Raw genomic sequence first — 16838 nt, 5'->3', positions numbered from 1 at the left:
CTATTTACTACTAGAATAAAAGGAAAAAAATGTCGTTGGCTGTAGAAGAATACACGGCTCTTCTAGAGTGAGTATTTATTTATTTGGACTGCTCTATCCGAAATTGTTGCTGAGACTGCAGCGAAATATTTCATGATAGCGGTGGTCGCCAATTGGCAAAATTTCTAGAATCGGGATTCTAGTTCTCATATTGTTAACCGAATTTTGGCGATATAGACTTGGCGTTGTAATTGGGACTAATCACTTTTAATTTGAAAATGGTGTCATTTTTCTATCAATATAGCATTGCTAACAGCAACCTTTGTAGTAAAACACATACTCGGTGGGGCGGAGGGAATTAACTAGATTGAACTTAACTTGATTTGAACCAAAATACTGACCTCTCATTGACAGTTTTAGGAATTTCGCCAGTTGATCCCCTCTTGTTGCTCGTTATGACACTAACTGTTGTTTGAATGTATACAAAGTCTATGTGTCATTTGCTCAAGAATTTATGCAACAGTTCATGGCAGATATTCTGCTGCTCCGAACGGCAGGCTTGTTTTTTATACTCGTCAAGAGGTTGGTGCGCTAACCCCTCAATGGGGGGACTCCCTATGGTAGCAATTTTCTCTGCGGCCATGTCACCGTTTCAGGTTGTACCCCTGTGTCAGGGAAGTTTTCTGACAAGGACGAACCGGGTATTGAACTCGCGACACCTCTAAACATCCTTTGGTACTTTAGGCAAGTATCTTATCGACCTGGGCTACCGCGTCCCCAGTCATTTAATAAAATAATAACTAGAAGCGTTGTAAAAAAAAGAATGAATGTGCTTGTCGGTCTCCCACTTGAAAAAGTCTCAGTGCAGAGAGCAGACAAACCTTCAACATGATACATACCTTACACGGAAATTCAGGCACCCGCCATTTTCATTTCAAAGTACGGAAGACAGATACTACTTATATTGAAACACTCATAACTGACAACATAAATATATTAGGGCCACTCATGAACTCATGACACAGGTTCCAGCATTTAGCTACCAATGCCCTCGTTCATTGAAGTTTTTTTTGTGCATTATTTTTTCCCGTGCATGTCTTATTTCTAGAAATCTTATATTCAATGCTATTTTTAATTTCGCAGCCTTATTGAAGATAAAAATTTACCTAACCAAACATTTGAAAGTTTGGCATCGAAATTTCACCATCGTTTCAACAAGCAAGATCATTTTCGAATAGCTTTAGCTGTGGTAAGATCAAGAGTATTTCATTAATTTCTCATATGCTTTTAGTGTGTGAAATATACTTTTACAATGTGTCCCGCAAAGGACTCCATGATTTTAAAATGAAATAGCTCGGGAACAGTAATCAATAGAAGAATAAAACAAATTGTATATTCATTTTGAAACCATAAAAATTGGACGCAGAAGCTTCAGAATTAGTTTCAAATGATGCTGTTAGGTGGCGCTGGACACAATATGGTCACAATATGGAGTCCGAGAAATGGGCTATAGACTGTCCTTTGCAAGCAGTCGTTGCAATCACTTTTTTGATTGATTGCATCTTTTGTAGCACAGAGATGTACAAACAATCATTACTGAGCAATATGTTGCAGGTTTGGAACAATTTGTCTCTTGGGGTATAGGATCATGTGGTTCTTTGTAGTTTTTGTGGCACTTTGTGGTTCATCATGCAAAATGGAACCCATCCATACCATATCACAATGGTTTTTGCCTTTCTTGAGGACACTATGGGAAAAGAGTAATTACATTGAACTATTCCCACATTTATCGGAACAAGCATGGTTTGGCCTCTATACCCACCTCCCAATCTTATCCCCTGTGACTACTTTTTGTGAAGCAAATTGAAGGGCGCAGTTTTTCGGAAAAGCTCTGCAACACTAGACGAGTTTTGAAATTTGATCCATGAGAGAAGTGTGTTCATTCCCATTTGGACTCTACAGAGGGTGATTGAAAATTTAATTTTTCATTCACGTCCTCTCTGTGCTGCGAAAGGTGCACATTTTGAGTTGATTGTGATGTAATTGGAAGGACTGTTTGCAAAAGACATTTTATAGCCTATTTCTCAGGCTTCGTACTTCAACTTCAGCATATAGCGCCACCTGTCAGCAACAGTTGTAACTAATTTTGAAACTTTTTGTCCGATTTTTATGCCTTTCAAAATAAACACACTGCTTGCTTTATTGTTCTATCAATCATCAATCGCCGTTTCCCAGTGATTTAATTTTAAAGTCAGGGAGTCCGTTGTAGGACACCCTGTGTATAAAAACATTCAGTTGAGTTTGATGACATAAAAATAACAAGAACATTGCTTCATAAATAATTGCGTCTAAATAATCATCTATGTTCAAAATTTCACCTGGTTATTTAGTTAATTGATATCCAGTTGTACGAGGCAACATGCAAACTCCTGCAGAAGGCATGTAGGTTTTAAGCAGCTGCACAGAACTGCATTTATATTGCAGGTCCCCATCAAGGTAAGCATGCATTACAAATAGGGTAGCCTACTGTATGATCAAATACAAATACCACAAGAGACAAAATGCACGATGATGTGGCTGAAACTAAAATAAAAAATGAAAATAAATAAAGAATAACGCTTGTTTTACAAAAATGATATCCGTAAATCTATACTATCGCTGACCTGAAAAGTCAGGGAAATGAAAAATGGCCAGGGAAAATGTAAAATTTTCGGCAAAAGTCAGAGAAATATGCATATGTGTGATAAAAGTGAAGGGAAAAATTCTTGCGAAGAGAAAACACAAACTTAGAAAACATTCAGAGAGTTCAGATTTCGAATTTTCTGTGCGGTCCAGAAGTCTGGACTTGTTTTGATAAAAAGAATTTAAAAAAGCTGTTAAAAATAGAGACAAACATCTTATAAAACATTTAAAAAAGAGAAAGTTTCAGAGTTTTTATAATACTTACTACAAAATTTCTACACGCACACCTTTAGTGATGCAGAGGATGTCCAGCCCATAGAGCTTTTCTTACTATGTTTTGTTGTAACATGGATGTATCAACAAGCAATAGACCAACAAGCAATAGGTCTATTGCTTGTGTGTTGGCTTCAGAAACGCTTTGACAATCACACCTCGCTTTATTTAAAACACTATCTGTATGCCATTTGTCTCTATCTTTTTGATAGCTTTTTAAATATTGTTTTAAAAACACGTCCAGACTTCTGGATCATCCTTATTTCTTTCTTCAGTAGTTTTGGTCAGGGAAATGATTGAGCAGATTTTTTTTTTATTCAGATTTGTTTGGACCAGTTTTGTATATACCAGAGCTGGACAAATCGGAGGCACCGGGTCACTAGAGTGACAAAAAAAATTAGAATTGACGCCTAATATTTTTTATGTATGATAACTTAATTGAATGACGGCACAAAATTATCAAAAATTATGCCAGCCTGTCTGCTAGCATATGAAGGGGTTCCTAATTCCTGGGCGAGTAAGAATAAATACAATATTTTGGATATAAATACAATGTTTTTGTTGGAAAAATATTGCTTGGTGTCTTAATCCCCCCCCCCCCCCCGATTTGTGTCAAGCCCTGAATTATACAATAACTCAGAGGGGAATGAAAATACTTTTGAGATTGGAGTTGTCTTGTAGTGAAAGTCTATATTTTATGTAAAACCTAACCATGGTAATAACCTGAGTAAAAAAGCTGAATAAATAACTGCTAATTTGTAATTACCTATAGTTCCTCAATATATGCAGCAAGTTTAATTGCTTTTTTTACAGTGTTAATATTGTTTTTTGTCCTCTCATAGGTTTTGTTGATTCAGAATGACGATTTGGTATCTGAACCTGAATCACGCCTGGTTCTTGCCTTCCTGATATACGAGATGTATCGCACGGAGCCTGCTCCTCAAAATCCTTTCGCATCTGTATTTATTCATATTTTAGTAAGACAGTCAGCAATCCTTCTAGAACTGGAATATCGAATATGTATTTTACAATATTAATTTGCATTATATAAGCTTTGTAACCCAGATTTGCCTCAATTTTTTTGGATTTCTGGGCAGCATTGAAAAAGTGATAGGCCTATACTGCAGATGCTCCTTATAATGACTCCATGTTATAGCGGCCATTACAATGATGGGTAGGATAAGTCCCAAATGTTTTTATTATAACAATTATCCTATATGTTTTCCTACCAATAAAATGTCCATTTTCAACGGAATGATGTGGGTCGTTATATCAAGCAAGGATTGTATATACGGGGTGATTATAAAAAAACTATCCCGACATATGGGCCCCTAACTATCATACCATTCACAGAAACTGAATGAAATTTTGGCATAAGGTATTTTGAGGTATGCGCTCAAGAATGATATGGAAAACAACAGTGTCACTCTAACAGTTACGGTTACAGTGAGAAAATTTCGAAAATATCAAATGGCAACACCAAGTTTTTTGTATTGGAATGCGATCTCCATACTGAAAAACACTAAATAGCATTGGAATGGCACCTGTAGCACGAAAATCCCCGGAGCTAGGCAAGGAAAAAGTAAAAAGGACTTTGCCGTGCACCAGAGCATTAATGTTCGTTTCATTTGTCACACCATTTCTTCGGCTGAGATCCCAGCCTGATTAGTCCTCCACAAGGTCATGTGGAAAATTTGTGAAACACTTTAAAATGCTTTATTTTATGCTGCTTCTCTGTCCTTATTGGTTGTCATCACTTTTAGCCTATCTACCGCCGGTGATTTTCATGCTACTTTCAAACGCTATTTAGGGTTTTTCACAATGGAGATCGCATTCCAATACAAAAAACTTTGTGTTGCCATTTGATATTTTCGAAATTTTCTCACTGTAACCGTAACTGTTAGAGTGACACTGTTGTTTTCCATATCATTCTTGAGCGCATACCTCAAAATACCTTATGCCAAAATTTCATTCAGTTTCTGTGAATGGTATGATAGTTAGGGGCCCATATGTTGGGATAGTTTTTTTATAATCGCCCTGTATATAATTTTCTATTCTTAAAATGCACTCACTCGCCTATAATTTTTAAAGACTAAACTTACAACATTTAGCCAAAGAAAACAAGCTGTTAAACAAAGTTTCCCCCACTTCATTTATAATAAAAACACTTAGACCTATGCATCTACCTGAAACAGTATCAAGACACTCATGGATGATGAAAATAGTAATGTTGGTGTAATGCAGGTTTGATAAATCCCAAGTGGCCATTGCATCTAATGGTATTGGCACCCAAAAATTTTTTATGTGCGATGACTAAATCTGAGGACAACACAAAATTTTCAGACTTTATGTCAGAGTGCAAAAGGATCACTAAGTCTAGGAAAAGTTGAAAAAAAAAATTAGACCAGTTTTCCTCTGGTGTAGGAAATATACAAATGTATGATAGAAAAAAAATCTAACAATAAAATGAACAAAAAGTGATTCATTTATATGGTGGTTTCCGTATGGTTAACTGAACTTGAATCCTCAACTTGGTCTCAGGCCCAGAGCAGAACATGCTGAAATCTTTGATGTACGCTGCAGAACAATCTAGATGAATTTAAAGAAAAGTGTAGGAAACACTATTATGGGAAGGGAATTTTTACCCCAGAAAATTTCCAGTCAGCAGAGGGCTTGTTGTAGAACAATGCAAAACATTCTGCTTCAGCGATCTCAGTCATATCTAGCATTTATAAATCTTGAAATAAAAATTTTGTGGGAATTTATTTTCTTGGTGCAGTCACTGAAATTCAAATGATTCAATTTTGTTTTTTAGATTTATATACAGTAAAACCTCTCTTAATAGACACCCCCCTTAGTTGCGGTCTTCCCTCTTTTACGGCCAAATAATAATTTTTCCTTTTATAATAAAAGTATGCATCTCAAACCCTTGATTTATGGTCACCCCCTCTTTTGTAGACAAATTTTTTGTCCCACCAGTGTCCTCTACAGAGAGGATTTACTGTATTTTTTGTTACTTTTTGATATTAGGGTTTGGATGTACTGTGGAATAACAATTAATTCCTGGAACATACTGTTCACAAACATGAATTATGTAAACTTAACATGGATATAACAATGTTAAAAAAATTGACACATATTCTAGTTTCAGTTGTGTGTAAAAATTCAACTTACTATCAAAAATATTGTTGGTTTTCAATAAACTCAAATTTAAAAGAAAATTTACCAATGCATGTGGATGTGATAAAGTCATCTACCATGTTTGGGGAGAAAAATCAAGCAGTTGGAAAGACCAGATATATTGAATAATTATGATTTTGCTTTAAAAGGTATTTTGATTAAGTTTGTGTAAAAGAGTTTATATCATTGCAATCCGATATGATAATAAAAATATCTTCAATAGGTTAGTGTGTTTGGTTTAAAATCGAATATCAAGAAGTTTAACAGATTTTGACACTTAATTACCAGTCACTGAAATGCATACTTTTAGCTGAAAGCGACAACGACAATTGTATGGCAATCATTGACTTATATTGTGCCTGTTGTTGCAGCACCCTCCTGGTGAAACCAAAAGTGAGAGTGGAGAAAACCTCAATGTGTTCTGGGCTGTACCTCCTTATTCTCCAGCAGCCAAGTACTTTTTAACACAACTGCTGTCTGTACCTTCTAAAGAGGTATGCATCTAAAATTCTTATATAGAATGTACATTATGTATAACAGACTCTTGATTACTCGACACTCAATTATCTGACAAATACACTGCTGTATTGATGTGCAAAACTGTTGGATAATCAGCAAAAAATCCAGTATATCTTAAAAAATACTCAACAAAAATTAATGACAGTTTATTCTTTCTTTAATTTGCATTATTTTTGTTTTATTTTAACTTACAATATTTTACTTATGCTAGCATACTTTTTATTTATGGAATTTTTACTTAATTTTTATATACTTGAAAATGCCGTTGATAATAGGTCCTCTGGGACTATCCAAAAATTTCAATTATCTGGATTATATCTAGTCCAGCAAACACCAAATAATCAATAGTTTGCTGTAGCTTATACATATTGCAGTGGAACCTGTACAAAACGGATCCTCAAGAGTCTGAAATAACCTTCAATTTTAGACAGATTTTCGTTTTATAAAAGTGCAGACAAAAGCATTAATCACAGAACGAAAATCTTTTGATTATATTCAAGACAGGTTTTTGTCTCATAACAGTGTCTGTCTCAGATAGGTTGCACTGCATTGAGAGTGATAAAAAAAGCGAATATAAGTGAAAAGTGAATATGATTTTGACAGTTCTATTTCTTAGCTCTTATATTTTTCATCGCTATTCATGTTTCAAATGTGTTTTATTTTTCATAGCTTCTCAAAAAGACTCCATCACAAGTGTTGAGTGTTGAAGTTGATGAAAATCAGGTAATATGTGATTGTTTTTTCAAGATTCACTTCAAGTTTTGATAGAGAAAGTGCAGGTTGCTGTGAGATGTGTTTACAGATGTATTACAGTATGGACTTGGGGGGGGGGGATGATAACAATGAATGATTGATAAACTATATCCGGAAAAATACTGGTTGTAAGTACAATAGCCATATGTCCCATTTGGTTGAACAGAATGTATAGAACTATGACAACTCTGTTTTTCTTTCCCACATAACAAGTTCCAAAATGTTAAATCGTGTATTTTTTTGCCCTTTTTCTAAAACATGACTTATTTCTCCCTTAAAGCTAAAATCTGTTGTTTTTCTTCATTCCAAAGTTGTGAGGAGTTGGAATGGAACTGCCTAGTATGTATTATGAATTACAATACCTTTTATGATGTACTGTAGATTCCATAGATTCGCTTGTGAAAGTCTTCTGGCTGTGGTCAGTTGAAAGAAACTGACCATGAACTGAAAATGGAACTTTTTTAGCCTTACACTTCTCTCACTATAGAAAAAAAGTATTTCACATACATGGATCATTACAGCTATTACAGCCTGATTAGTGCATTTGAAACTGAGTACCTAAATTTCTGTCAAAACAGAGCTTTCTGACCTCCTACATAATCTTGCAGATTGATAACTTGTAAGGGAAAGAATGAGCCTGGCTCAACTTTGGCTTTAAAATATGCGAAAAAAAATTGATAACATAAACCAAAGCCCTAACAACAAACAAATTTTTCCCTCATCATATGATTGGTCCATTCTGTACTTTGCAAAAGTGATAACAATTCCCAAATAAAACTATCCGTGATTTTAATAAGCAACGACTACTGCATTATATAAAACTATTGAAGATGTTGAAGAGCCTAATGAATATTTTGGTAGATATCATTCATATCTATTATATATTTTGATTGGATACTTTGATATATCTCAAATCAAGAAATATATTTTTTTTCCCAGTGGGATTTCTGATTTGATAATTATTTCTGGCATTTCATTGATGGGTCGGCTTGTATTCTGTGTAATGAATATTGTTGTTTGATATATTCCTACAGAAATTTGATATCTTTGCAATTATCAGAAAATTTTGTTGGTTCTCTATTTCTCCCCTTTATCTTTTGCTAATTGTTTGAGAAACATCAAAGAGACTTATTATTAATTGCAAACAAAATAGGGAAAGCATGGAATAATTTTTCCCAGATTATTTTCAGTCCTCCTATTACATAGCTTATCAGTATACCACGAACTAAAAATAAAGATAACTAAAGAGTAGCCAAAAATAAATTGAAAAGAACAGGTACTCTAGAAATGACATAGATGAACACTAATCCAATAAATAATAATAGCAATGGATGAATGATGTTTAGAGTGGTCTGCAAATTTATATTTCTGTGAGTATTAATCACACGTGCAAAATGTTGATGCTATTAAAAAAAGAGAAGCATAATTTGAAACTTATTGTACGAGGTGGGTAAGGGTATGCACCTAGTGGGTTTTCAATTACAAGAAGGAAACTTGAAGAGCTGATGTCTCAGAATTTTTACAAAACATAGTTTATTTAATCAGGAATAAAGGTATGAAGAATAAATGAAGGAATAAAGAAACATGAGTTAAAAGTTTTTAAAAAGAAAATTGGTCTTTCCGAGATAGACTTTTGAAAGTTTTTCTCATGATTTAAATGGCCTTCGAAGAATGATGTTTATATTTCTCCCATAGAGCTTCAGACATAATATTATGCCAGAAACATTGAACAGGTTAAACGGGTATTTTCAACAGTTAATTAAATGTGGGGTTAAAGGAAATTTTTAAAATACAAATTAATCAAGTTCATGTGTATATTGTTTCAAAATCGCACTATGTAATTGTCCATTCATGTTTTTTCATATAGAATTTTGATGTTAGTGGAATTCAAGTTGCACTTGCAGAGCGTCATTCTGAAATGCCTCATTCCAGTAAATGTTCAATACCAACTGTCATACCTGCACCAGATTTATTTACATGTGGGTAAGTAAAATTCCTGGCTAAGAACCCCCCCCCCCCCCAATTTTACATCAAATATTATTATTTAGTGTCTTTATTTTTCACTGCAGCAAACTGGTGGTAATGATGAAATAATTTAATGATTGAGCATGAAAAGCTGTAACAAAGAGTCATTGAAGTACTGAAATGCGAGTCCTGTATTAAACCTTGATGTAATTATGAAGTCCAGCATCAATCATTTTCACTTCTATGCGAGAGACAAATGCCACAGCTTCTTGAAGATTAAACATGTATAACTCTGTTGAGAAAGAGACATCCTTTCTGCTTGTTTATATAATATATACATGGAAAACTGGTTGCATGAAGAGATATTGATGTTTTAGGGAAGGAAAATCCATCTTTATGGATCCTGTGAGGGTATAGATAAGTGCTTCCCAAAGTGGGCAATATCACACTTTGGTGGGTGTTAGAAGGTACAAATGTAACATACGATCCTCTGGATTCACTTCCGGTGAGGGGGGGGGGGGGCGATGAGAGAAAATTTTCTTTTTGAAGTAAGGGGCCACGGAATAAAAAGTTTGGGAAATTATAGCATAGATGAATTTTCCTTTCCTAAATAATCAATATCTCTTCATATGTCCAGTTTTCCATGTAAATCATATGCACAACTCTGACATCACAAATACATAAGCATATACACACATATGTTCTGACATGCTTTGGGTGTTTATGATGTGCATGTACGGTTTAGTAGTTTTATGAAGGTTTAGTAGTGGTATTTTTTTTGGATGCGGTATTTAAAGTTTAGTAGTAGTAGTATTTACAGATGGCAGTATCAGTATAACATTAAACAAATATAACTAAAACAACAAATACATTAGGGCTATCCATATGCACTTATGCACAACACATTCCTGCATGCATCAATTTGTTAAAAACTCCCCAGAGGAATGTTTATGAAGTGCATATACCGGTTAAGTAATAGTACTGTATTCCCCTACGTTGTCTGGAGGTAGATAGGGATGAATTTTAAAATTTCTCCCCCTCTGCATTTTCGGGAGGGGGGGGGGAATACTGTAGTTTTTTTAAAATACTGCTGATTCAATTTCAAGGTTGAAGTTATAGTGTCTATATATGTCTAACAAAAGATGTCAAATCAGAGAGTTTTATTGAATGTTTAACAAAAGATGTCAAATCAGAGAGTTTTATTGAATGTTTAACAAAAGATGTCTAATCAGAGTTTTATTGGATGTTTAATAAACAATTTAACACATTTACTGCCAATCATGTTAGGTTGTGTTGATAGTTGATGGGAGATTCATGTACTGGTGTGAGATCGACAGTAAATGTGTTAATAGTCTATAACTATCTATGGCTAACAATTATTCCATTTTTATCAATTTATTTTATTCTTTCAGTTTTTTTTATTACTATTTAAATGGTTTCAACTTTCTTTTAACAGAGATCGAGAGAAGCAAGAGAAAGACACCAGAAAAAGCGTTATGGAGTATCTTTTGTGTGGGCCAAATGCACCTGTGCAGACAAGTTTCATGCCTCAGTTCGTGGATGTTCCTCCGCTGGCTTCTGAAGGAGATGTAAACTTTTTTTTATCTTGAAAGCGATTTAAATAAATTGTAATATGTTTATGAAGGTCAAAGCTTAATGAATTTTAGGTATTGAAAAATAATAATGTTTTCAAAAACATCATGTTTCCTATCATTTTATATCTCTCCTCAGCTATAAATTTCTTTTTAATTGATTATTTTAAGGTATGCACACGAGTATAAAAGTGTTACTTGATCCACCAGCTTTTTATCCCAGTAATTATTGGTGAAGGAAATGATTTTTTTATTTTTCTTGTTAAAAAAATATCACTGAAGATATGGATGTCAGTCAAACTAATATTTATTTACCCTAAACTTGCTCTCATCATATAGATGATAGGCGTTGTAACCTGCTCAATCACTTTCTGATGATTCATGATACAGGAGGAAAATTTTGTTTTCTTGTGCATACAGGAAGGTGTATTTCCAACAATTTGCGTAACCTTACCTTAGGTTGAATAATTGAGAAAACATGTATAAAAAAATTAGGCTTACAGTAACATTATTTTCATATTAAATTTCATCATATTTTTCATTCTACTTTCGAAACAAAATTGGCACAAAATTCGGAAGAAAATTTAAGATGTGAAGGAGCAAATTTGGAAACATTAGTAAGTCCAATGTATATTTACTCATATTTGACACTATATATGAATTTGTTTCTTTTGGTAGGTCATTTGGCTGAATCTTACTAATCGATCAGACTTAAAATTAATGTGGGATTCTTCCATGTGTGTTAGCAATGCTGCTGGTGTTGAAGCAAAGAGGCTTATGGCCAAAGCTTTCAAATCATCTTTGACTGTGCAACAACAAGATCAACTTCTCGCTGATCTTGCAGCTGATCCTAAACTTGTTTACCATATCGGCTTGACGCCAGTGAAAGTAAGAAAATATTTCATGCACTAGACTTTGATTACCATGAATAAAAGGAATTAATTATTTATTTATTTTTCTTATTCTTTGCTTCTAGGTAGTTTTCACATTTTTTTTTTTGCAAAAAGAGCATAACCTCGTAGGTTATGGTAGGTCAAATGCAAAAATTCAAGCACCTGCATTGATTTTTGATACTTTGATGGCACAAGTGTGTAACACATATATGGACACATCATATACATGTATACTTTCTGGCATGAACCAATTCATTAGAAATGGATATATACAGGATGCATAGATAACAGGGCACATGGCATTTTACTGGTAAACCATTGATCCTAAAGGCATACTTCCAATTAGAAAAAAGCGTTTAAAATAATGTGCACTCATATATGTCATTCATGTTGCAAATGGTTGTATAGTTATTAAAATAGAAATAATAACTTTTTTATACCGTTGCTGTGTGCCCGAAAACTAATTTTTGTACAACACTTACTTACCATAAATTTGATTTCACTTTCACTCACCATATTGGTTAAAATTATTTCCTGCACCCTTACAAGCCATGGAAGAACAACCCTTCTTCTTCCCTTCCATTTTTCTGATATTCAGGAAAATCCAAGTGTTTTGACCATGTTCGCTAATCCATGGTCTTTTGGTGTTACACATGCATCATTTGTAATAGTGGAAACTTCAAACATCTCCTGTAACATTCTTAAATGGAATCATTGAATATTCTATTTGTAATATTTATGTGCAATAAATGTTTCCAGTAATCTCTATCTTGCATCCTTTCATTTCTTGTGCTTCTACTACCATTTTCTCATTATGTTTCTGGTCATGGGTTCTTATGGAATTCTCAAATTATAACCATCCTTTGAATGGATCTGCCGGGTCATCTTGTCCCAGCGGAGACAAGATGACTTTTCTTTCCGAGTTCATCTCAGCATACTATCCAGAAAATAAAACGTTTCCTTGACATCTTTCTCTACCTATCCTTGAAGTTTGTGTTTCTATTTATAAGAGATGCTGTATACTGCACAGTCAAAGTTGGCTATGATAACATTCAAAGGACTGGGAGGTTTTCTCATAATAACAGACTAACCATTGAAATTGAGGATGATGTTTTTGAATGTTGCATAAAATTCACCCAGTTGGCTAATTTTGCGAGAGTTTTTCATTGTAGTGTAGTTGTTTGTATGCATATTTGTATCATTCTCATGCAAGAACTGACTACATTTAGCATGCATAATTTTTGCATCTTGTGAATTATTGTAATTTTTTAACATCAGTTCTTTTTTTTCTTTTATTCACAATAGTTTCCAGATCTTGTAGAAAATAACCCATCTGTAGCAATAGAAGTTTTGTTGAAATTGATGCAGTCCAACCAAATTACTGAGTATACAAATTTTACTGTTTCTGGTATTAACTGAATCATTTAATCTAATTGATACACAGTATAAAAATAGAGTGGTCTGCAAATTTACAGTTCTGTGAGTAACTGTAAATTTGCACACGTTAAATTAATCACACGTGTAAAATCTTGATGCTATAATTGCAGTTTGTTGTTATTGTTTAAAAATCAAGACAAGCATAATTTGAAACTTATTGTACAAGGTGGGTAAGGGTATGCACCTAGTGGGTTTTCAATTATAAGAAGGAAACTTGAAGAGCTGATGTCTCAGAATTTTTACAAAACATAGTTCATTTAATCAGGAATAAGGGTATAAAAGAATAAATGAAGGAATAAAGGAACAAATGCGTTACAAGATTTTAAAAAGAAAATTGACCTTTCCGATAAACTTTTGAAAGTTTTTCTCATGATTTCAATGACCTTTCCCTTTTTTATCGGTATCACATCTGTTTCTTTCTTTTGTGGTCTCCACTATCATTTTCTTTTTTCTATACTTCCAGATTTCATATCACTTCAACAGAGAGAAGTCGTATCACAGTTATGTGCATACTCTTTGCCACTTGTGTATTGTTTTTTCTAAATTGCTCATAGATAACAATCGCCACCTTATTGTTTGGCTGAGAATATTCTTCATAATATCATGAAAAACTTGAATGTTTTTAGCTATCTTCTACCTACAGAAAAATAAGATTCTTTTGCAGAAGAATTATATAATGACATTACAAAATCACATTTTTCCTAATAATTGGAAACAGTCATAATAGTTAAAGATTGTGGACAAGACATTGTTTTTATCCTTTCTTTTCACCAGAAAAAGAAAAAAATTATGAGGCTTATATGTGAGCATTTTTTTTGTTACTCAAGAAAATCTTTCATACCATGATACAAATCATGGAAAGAAATGAATCTCATAAATTTTTTTTAAATCAAGGGATTTTTCAACAAAAACCATTGAAAAAAAAGCATGCTAGAAACGTTTGTAATTTTTTTCCTCTTTTGAATTCTTAAGTGCTCTACTTTAAGGAGTGCACTACTTTAGTGCTCGTAGATTCTAAATTATGTACATGCTCTATCTCTGTATAATTTAATATAAATAATAATATTATATACTGCAAATCTGCAATTTTTAAGCTGAATTTGATTGAAATTCCAGTATTTCAGTGTAAAAATTTGTTTTACAGTTTCTGTTAATAATTCTATAGCAGACTTAATTTATTGCATTGATTCACAGCTATTTCTCAGTTCTTGTACACATGGAGATGTCTTTGCATTCTATGGAAGTTGTAAATAGGCTAACCACTGTAAGTGAATTTTCATTGAGCTTCTAAATATCTTTTTTTAGGAATGCTTTTGCTATTGAAGTTTAATACTTTAATTTTTTCTAAAACATTTTTTTTAAATTATAAAACAGTACAGAAACAATTTAATGCTTTTGTGGATATTAGAATTAATGAATGCCTATTTATATTTTCCATCTGTCCAATAGGCTGTGGAACTGCCAACTGAATTTGTTCATCTGTACATATCAAATTGTATAGTCACTTGCCAAAACATAAAAGACAAGTACATGCAGAATAGACTTGTGAGGCTACTGTGTGTTTTTTTGCAATCGTTGATTAGGAACAAGATAATAAATATTGAGGTAAAATTATTTTATATTCTAAAGTTTTTATTTTTAATTCTTTGTTATTTTGATCCTTTGAAATCTTTCTCCACCCTAAATCAGCTGACACTGTACGAGATACAAATAATACATTTTTCCATCATATAAATACTTACCATGTGGATGAAAAGGCATGGCTGTATAATATTTCAGTCTGTTGATTGTACATGCAAGATGGCTACTGTTTACAGGCCAAAAACTTGTGTAATTATCCTGTTGTGCCGAATGACGCCCTTTTTTTGAAATGCCCTTCACACATGGGTGTCTTAATGCATGGGCACACCTGGGCATTTTTCGCTTAATTCTTAGAGCATGACAGGCCTTGGATGGTCTTGCATAGCGATTAACATTCATTGTGCCCAGCTTGTAGAGGGTCTCTGTGCATTACTCGACCAGGCGCCCCCCCCCCCCCATGATGTTCTGTTTTTGTGGGTCAAAATTAGTGCACCTCTGCTATGGGAGAAAGGTTGGTAGTGTATGCAAAATTCAGTTTGTATTTTTTATTCTAAACTGACGCATTTTGTCTGACTATGGAAAGAGGGCTTGTGACTTTCATCACAAAAAGAAAGGGTTAATTTTTCAATGGGGAGAAATGGAGTGGGGAGGGAAGAAAAAACAGCCTCAAGGGTTGCTGCTTCAGTATATTTTTTTCTTCCCCCATCTTAGTTTCTCTCTGCTGAAGAATGGACCCTCCATTTTGGGATAAGGACATCTTTCCATAGTCAGACAATATGTAAGCAGATCTCTCCCCCAATATAGGAAACAAATTTTGAACAAAAGAATTTGTCTTATTTGTGAGTACAGTAAAATCCCTCTTAATGAACACCCCTAAGATGCAGTCACCCCTCTTTTATAGCCAAATATTAATTTCCACCTGTATACTAAAAGTATGCATTTCAAACCCCTGATTAATGGTTACCCCTTTTTTACTGAATTTTTTTTTGTCCCATCTGCGTCAGCAAAAGAGAGGTTCTACTGTATATTCAACATTTGTTTAAGATATTGTAAAGAAAAACACTATAGATTCTGTATACAAATTTTTTCCAGGACCTTCTCATAGAAGTGCAAGCATTCTGCATTGAATTCAGTCGTATTCGAGAAGCTGCAGCTCTGTTCAGACTTCTAAGGCAGAGTGAAGAACAAGTCCCTGGACAATCTCAAAACACATCATCTTCTGGAAAATAATATACTTCTTTGATATTTACCTTTGTGTTGCAGCTTTCATTAGCTTTATGCATTGAATCAGCTTCACAGACTTCTATAAACAAGAAATATCTCATAGTAATATGATAACGTACCAGTTATGAGTTTTTAATGCTGAACCAGCTTGATTTGTTTCTGTAAATTCTGTAAAGACTTGATTTGAAAAATAAACTGAAAGGTTGCAGTTTATCAAGTCCTAGTAAGGAGGTCCTGTTTATGAAATATTTCAATTTTGGGACTGTATTTATTGCTTAACTATGAACATAGATATTGAAGGATCTGGAAGATTCTGTTTTACATCTTCTTGCTTACATGTGCAATATTGTGGTGGCAGTGGGAGTTCAGCTTGATGACTTTTTCCCTCCTAGGGAAATAGAAGTTAAAGAGAGGATTTTTGCAGTGTATACCCCTTTCACATAATCCTTTGAGATTTTTCCCTATTGTGAAATGAAGGAAACCAGATTTTTCATTTTGTCATGTTAACTGAGGCTCTCGAAATATCAAAGCATTCCTGGAGGATTGGTTCATTTGGAAGATCAGAGCTCTCAAACACACTCCAAGGAACCCCACGAGCCAGAATGGCCCATGGAACCAAATTATCATTTTGCAAAACACTGGTAGATACTATGAACATGTCCGGGGGGGGGGAGGGAATTGCAAAAGTCTATATTAAGCATTGTTAAGCATTGTTTAGTGTTTTTTGTTGAAATTTGAATTTACTTTTTTTTAATGTAAT

The 16838-nt window shown here is 33.8% G+C and overlaps 1 protein-coding gene across 2 annotated transcripts; it reads left to right on the top strand.

The window, feature by feature from the left end:
- On the top strand, window positions 1–16301 carry Not11 (CCR4-NOT transcription complex subunit 11). 2 transcript variants are annotated; one of them, XM_089236012.1, is made up of 12 exons: window positions 1–67; window positions 1123–1228; window positions 3777–3911; window positions 6486–6608; window positions 7303–7356; window positions 9254–9369; window positions 10808–10940; window positions 11622–11831; window positions 13142–13221; window positions 14468–14537; window positions 14723–14878; window positions 15947–16301. In XM_089236012.1, the coding sequence occupies exons 1-12, from the start codon at window positions 30–32 to the stop codon at window positions 16082–16084; spliced, it is 1359 nt and encodes a 452-aa protein (XP_089092138.1). In that variant the 5' UTR covers window positions 1–29; the 3' UTR covers window positions 16085–16301. The 2 variants fall into 2 exon arrangements, with proteins under 2 accessions (XP_089092138.1, XP_089092139.1); XM_089236013.1 differs by lacking the exon at window positions 11622–11831.
- Window positions 16302–16838: the final 537 nt, after the last annotated feature.

Source organism: Pholcus phalangioides, unplaced genomic scaffold (assembly GCF_987345545.1).
Source record: "Pholcus phalangioides strain wild (caught in Gottingen) unplaced genomic scaffold, Ppha-v1.0 ptg000009l_1, whole genome shotgun sequence".
In the NCBI taxonomy this organism is placed as follows: Eukaryota; Metazoa; Arthropoda; class Arachnida; order Araneae; family Pholcidae; genus Pholcus; species Pholcus phalangioides.
This window is presented reverse-complemented; position numbering and strand designations above follow the sequence as displayed.

What these genes read in the sequence shown, in the direction of transcription:
- Not11 (XM_089236012.1), top strand. Translation starts at nt 30, where the DNA reads ATGTCGTTGGCTGTAGAAGAATACACGGCTCTTCTAGA. An exon ending in TTGAAGTTGATGAAAATCAG is followed by an intron (nt 7,357 to 9,253) that starts GTAATATGTGAT and finishes TTTTTCATATAG; the next exon opens with AATTTTGATGTTAGTGGAAT. An exon ending in CGCTGGCTTCTGAAGGAGAT is followed by an intron (nt 10,941 to 11,621) that starts GTAAACTTTTTT and finishes TTCTTTTGGTAG; the next exon opens with GTCATTTGGCTGAATCTTAC.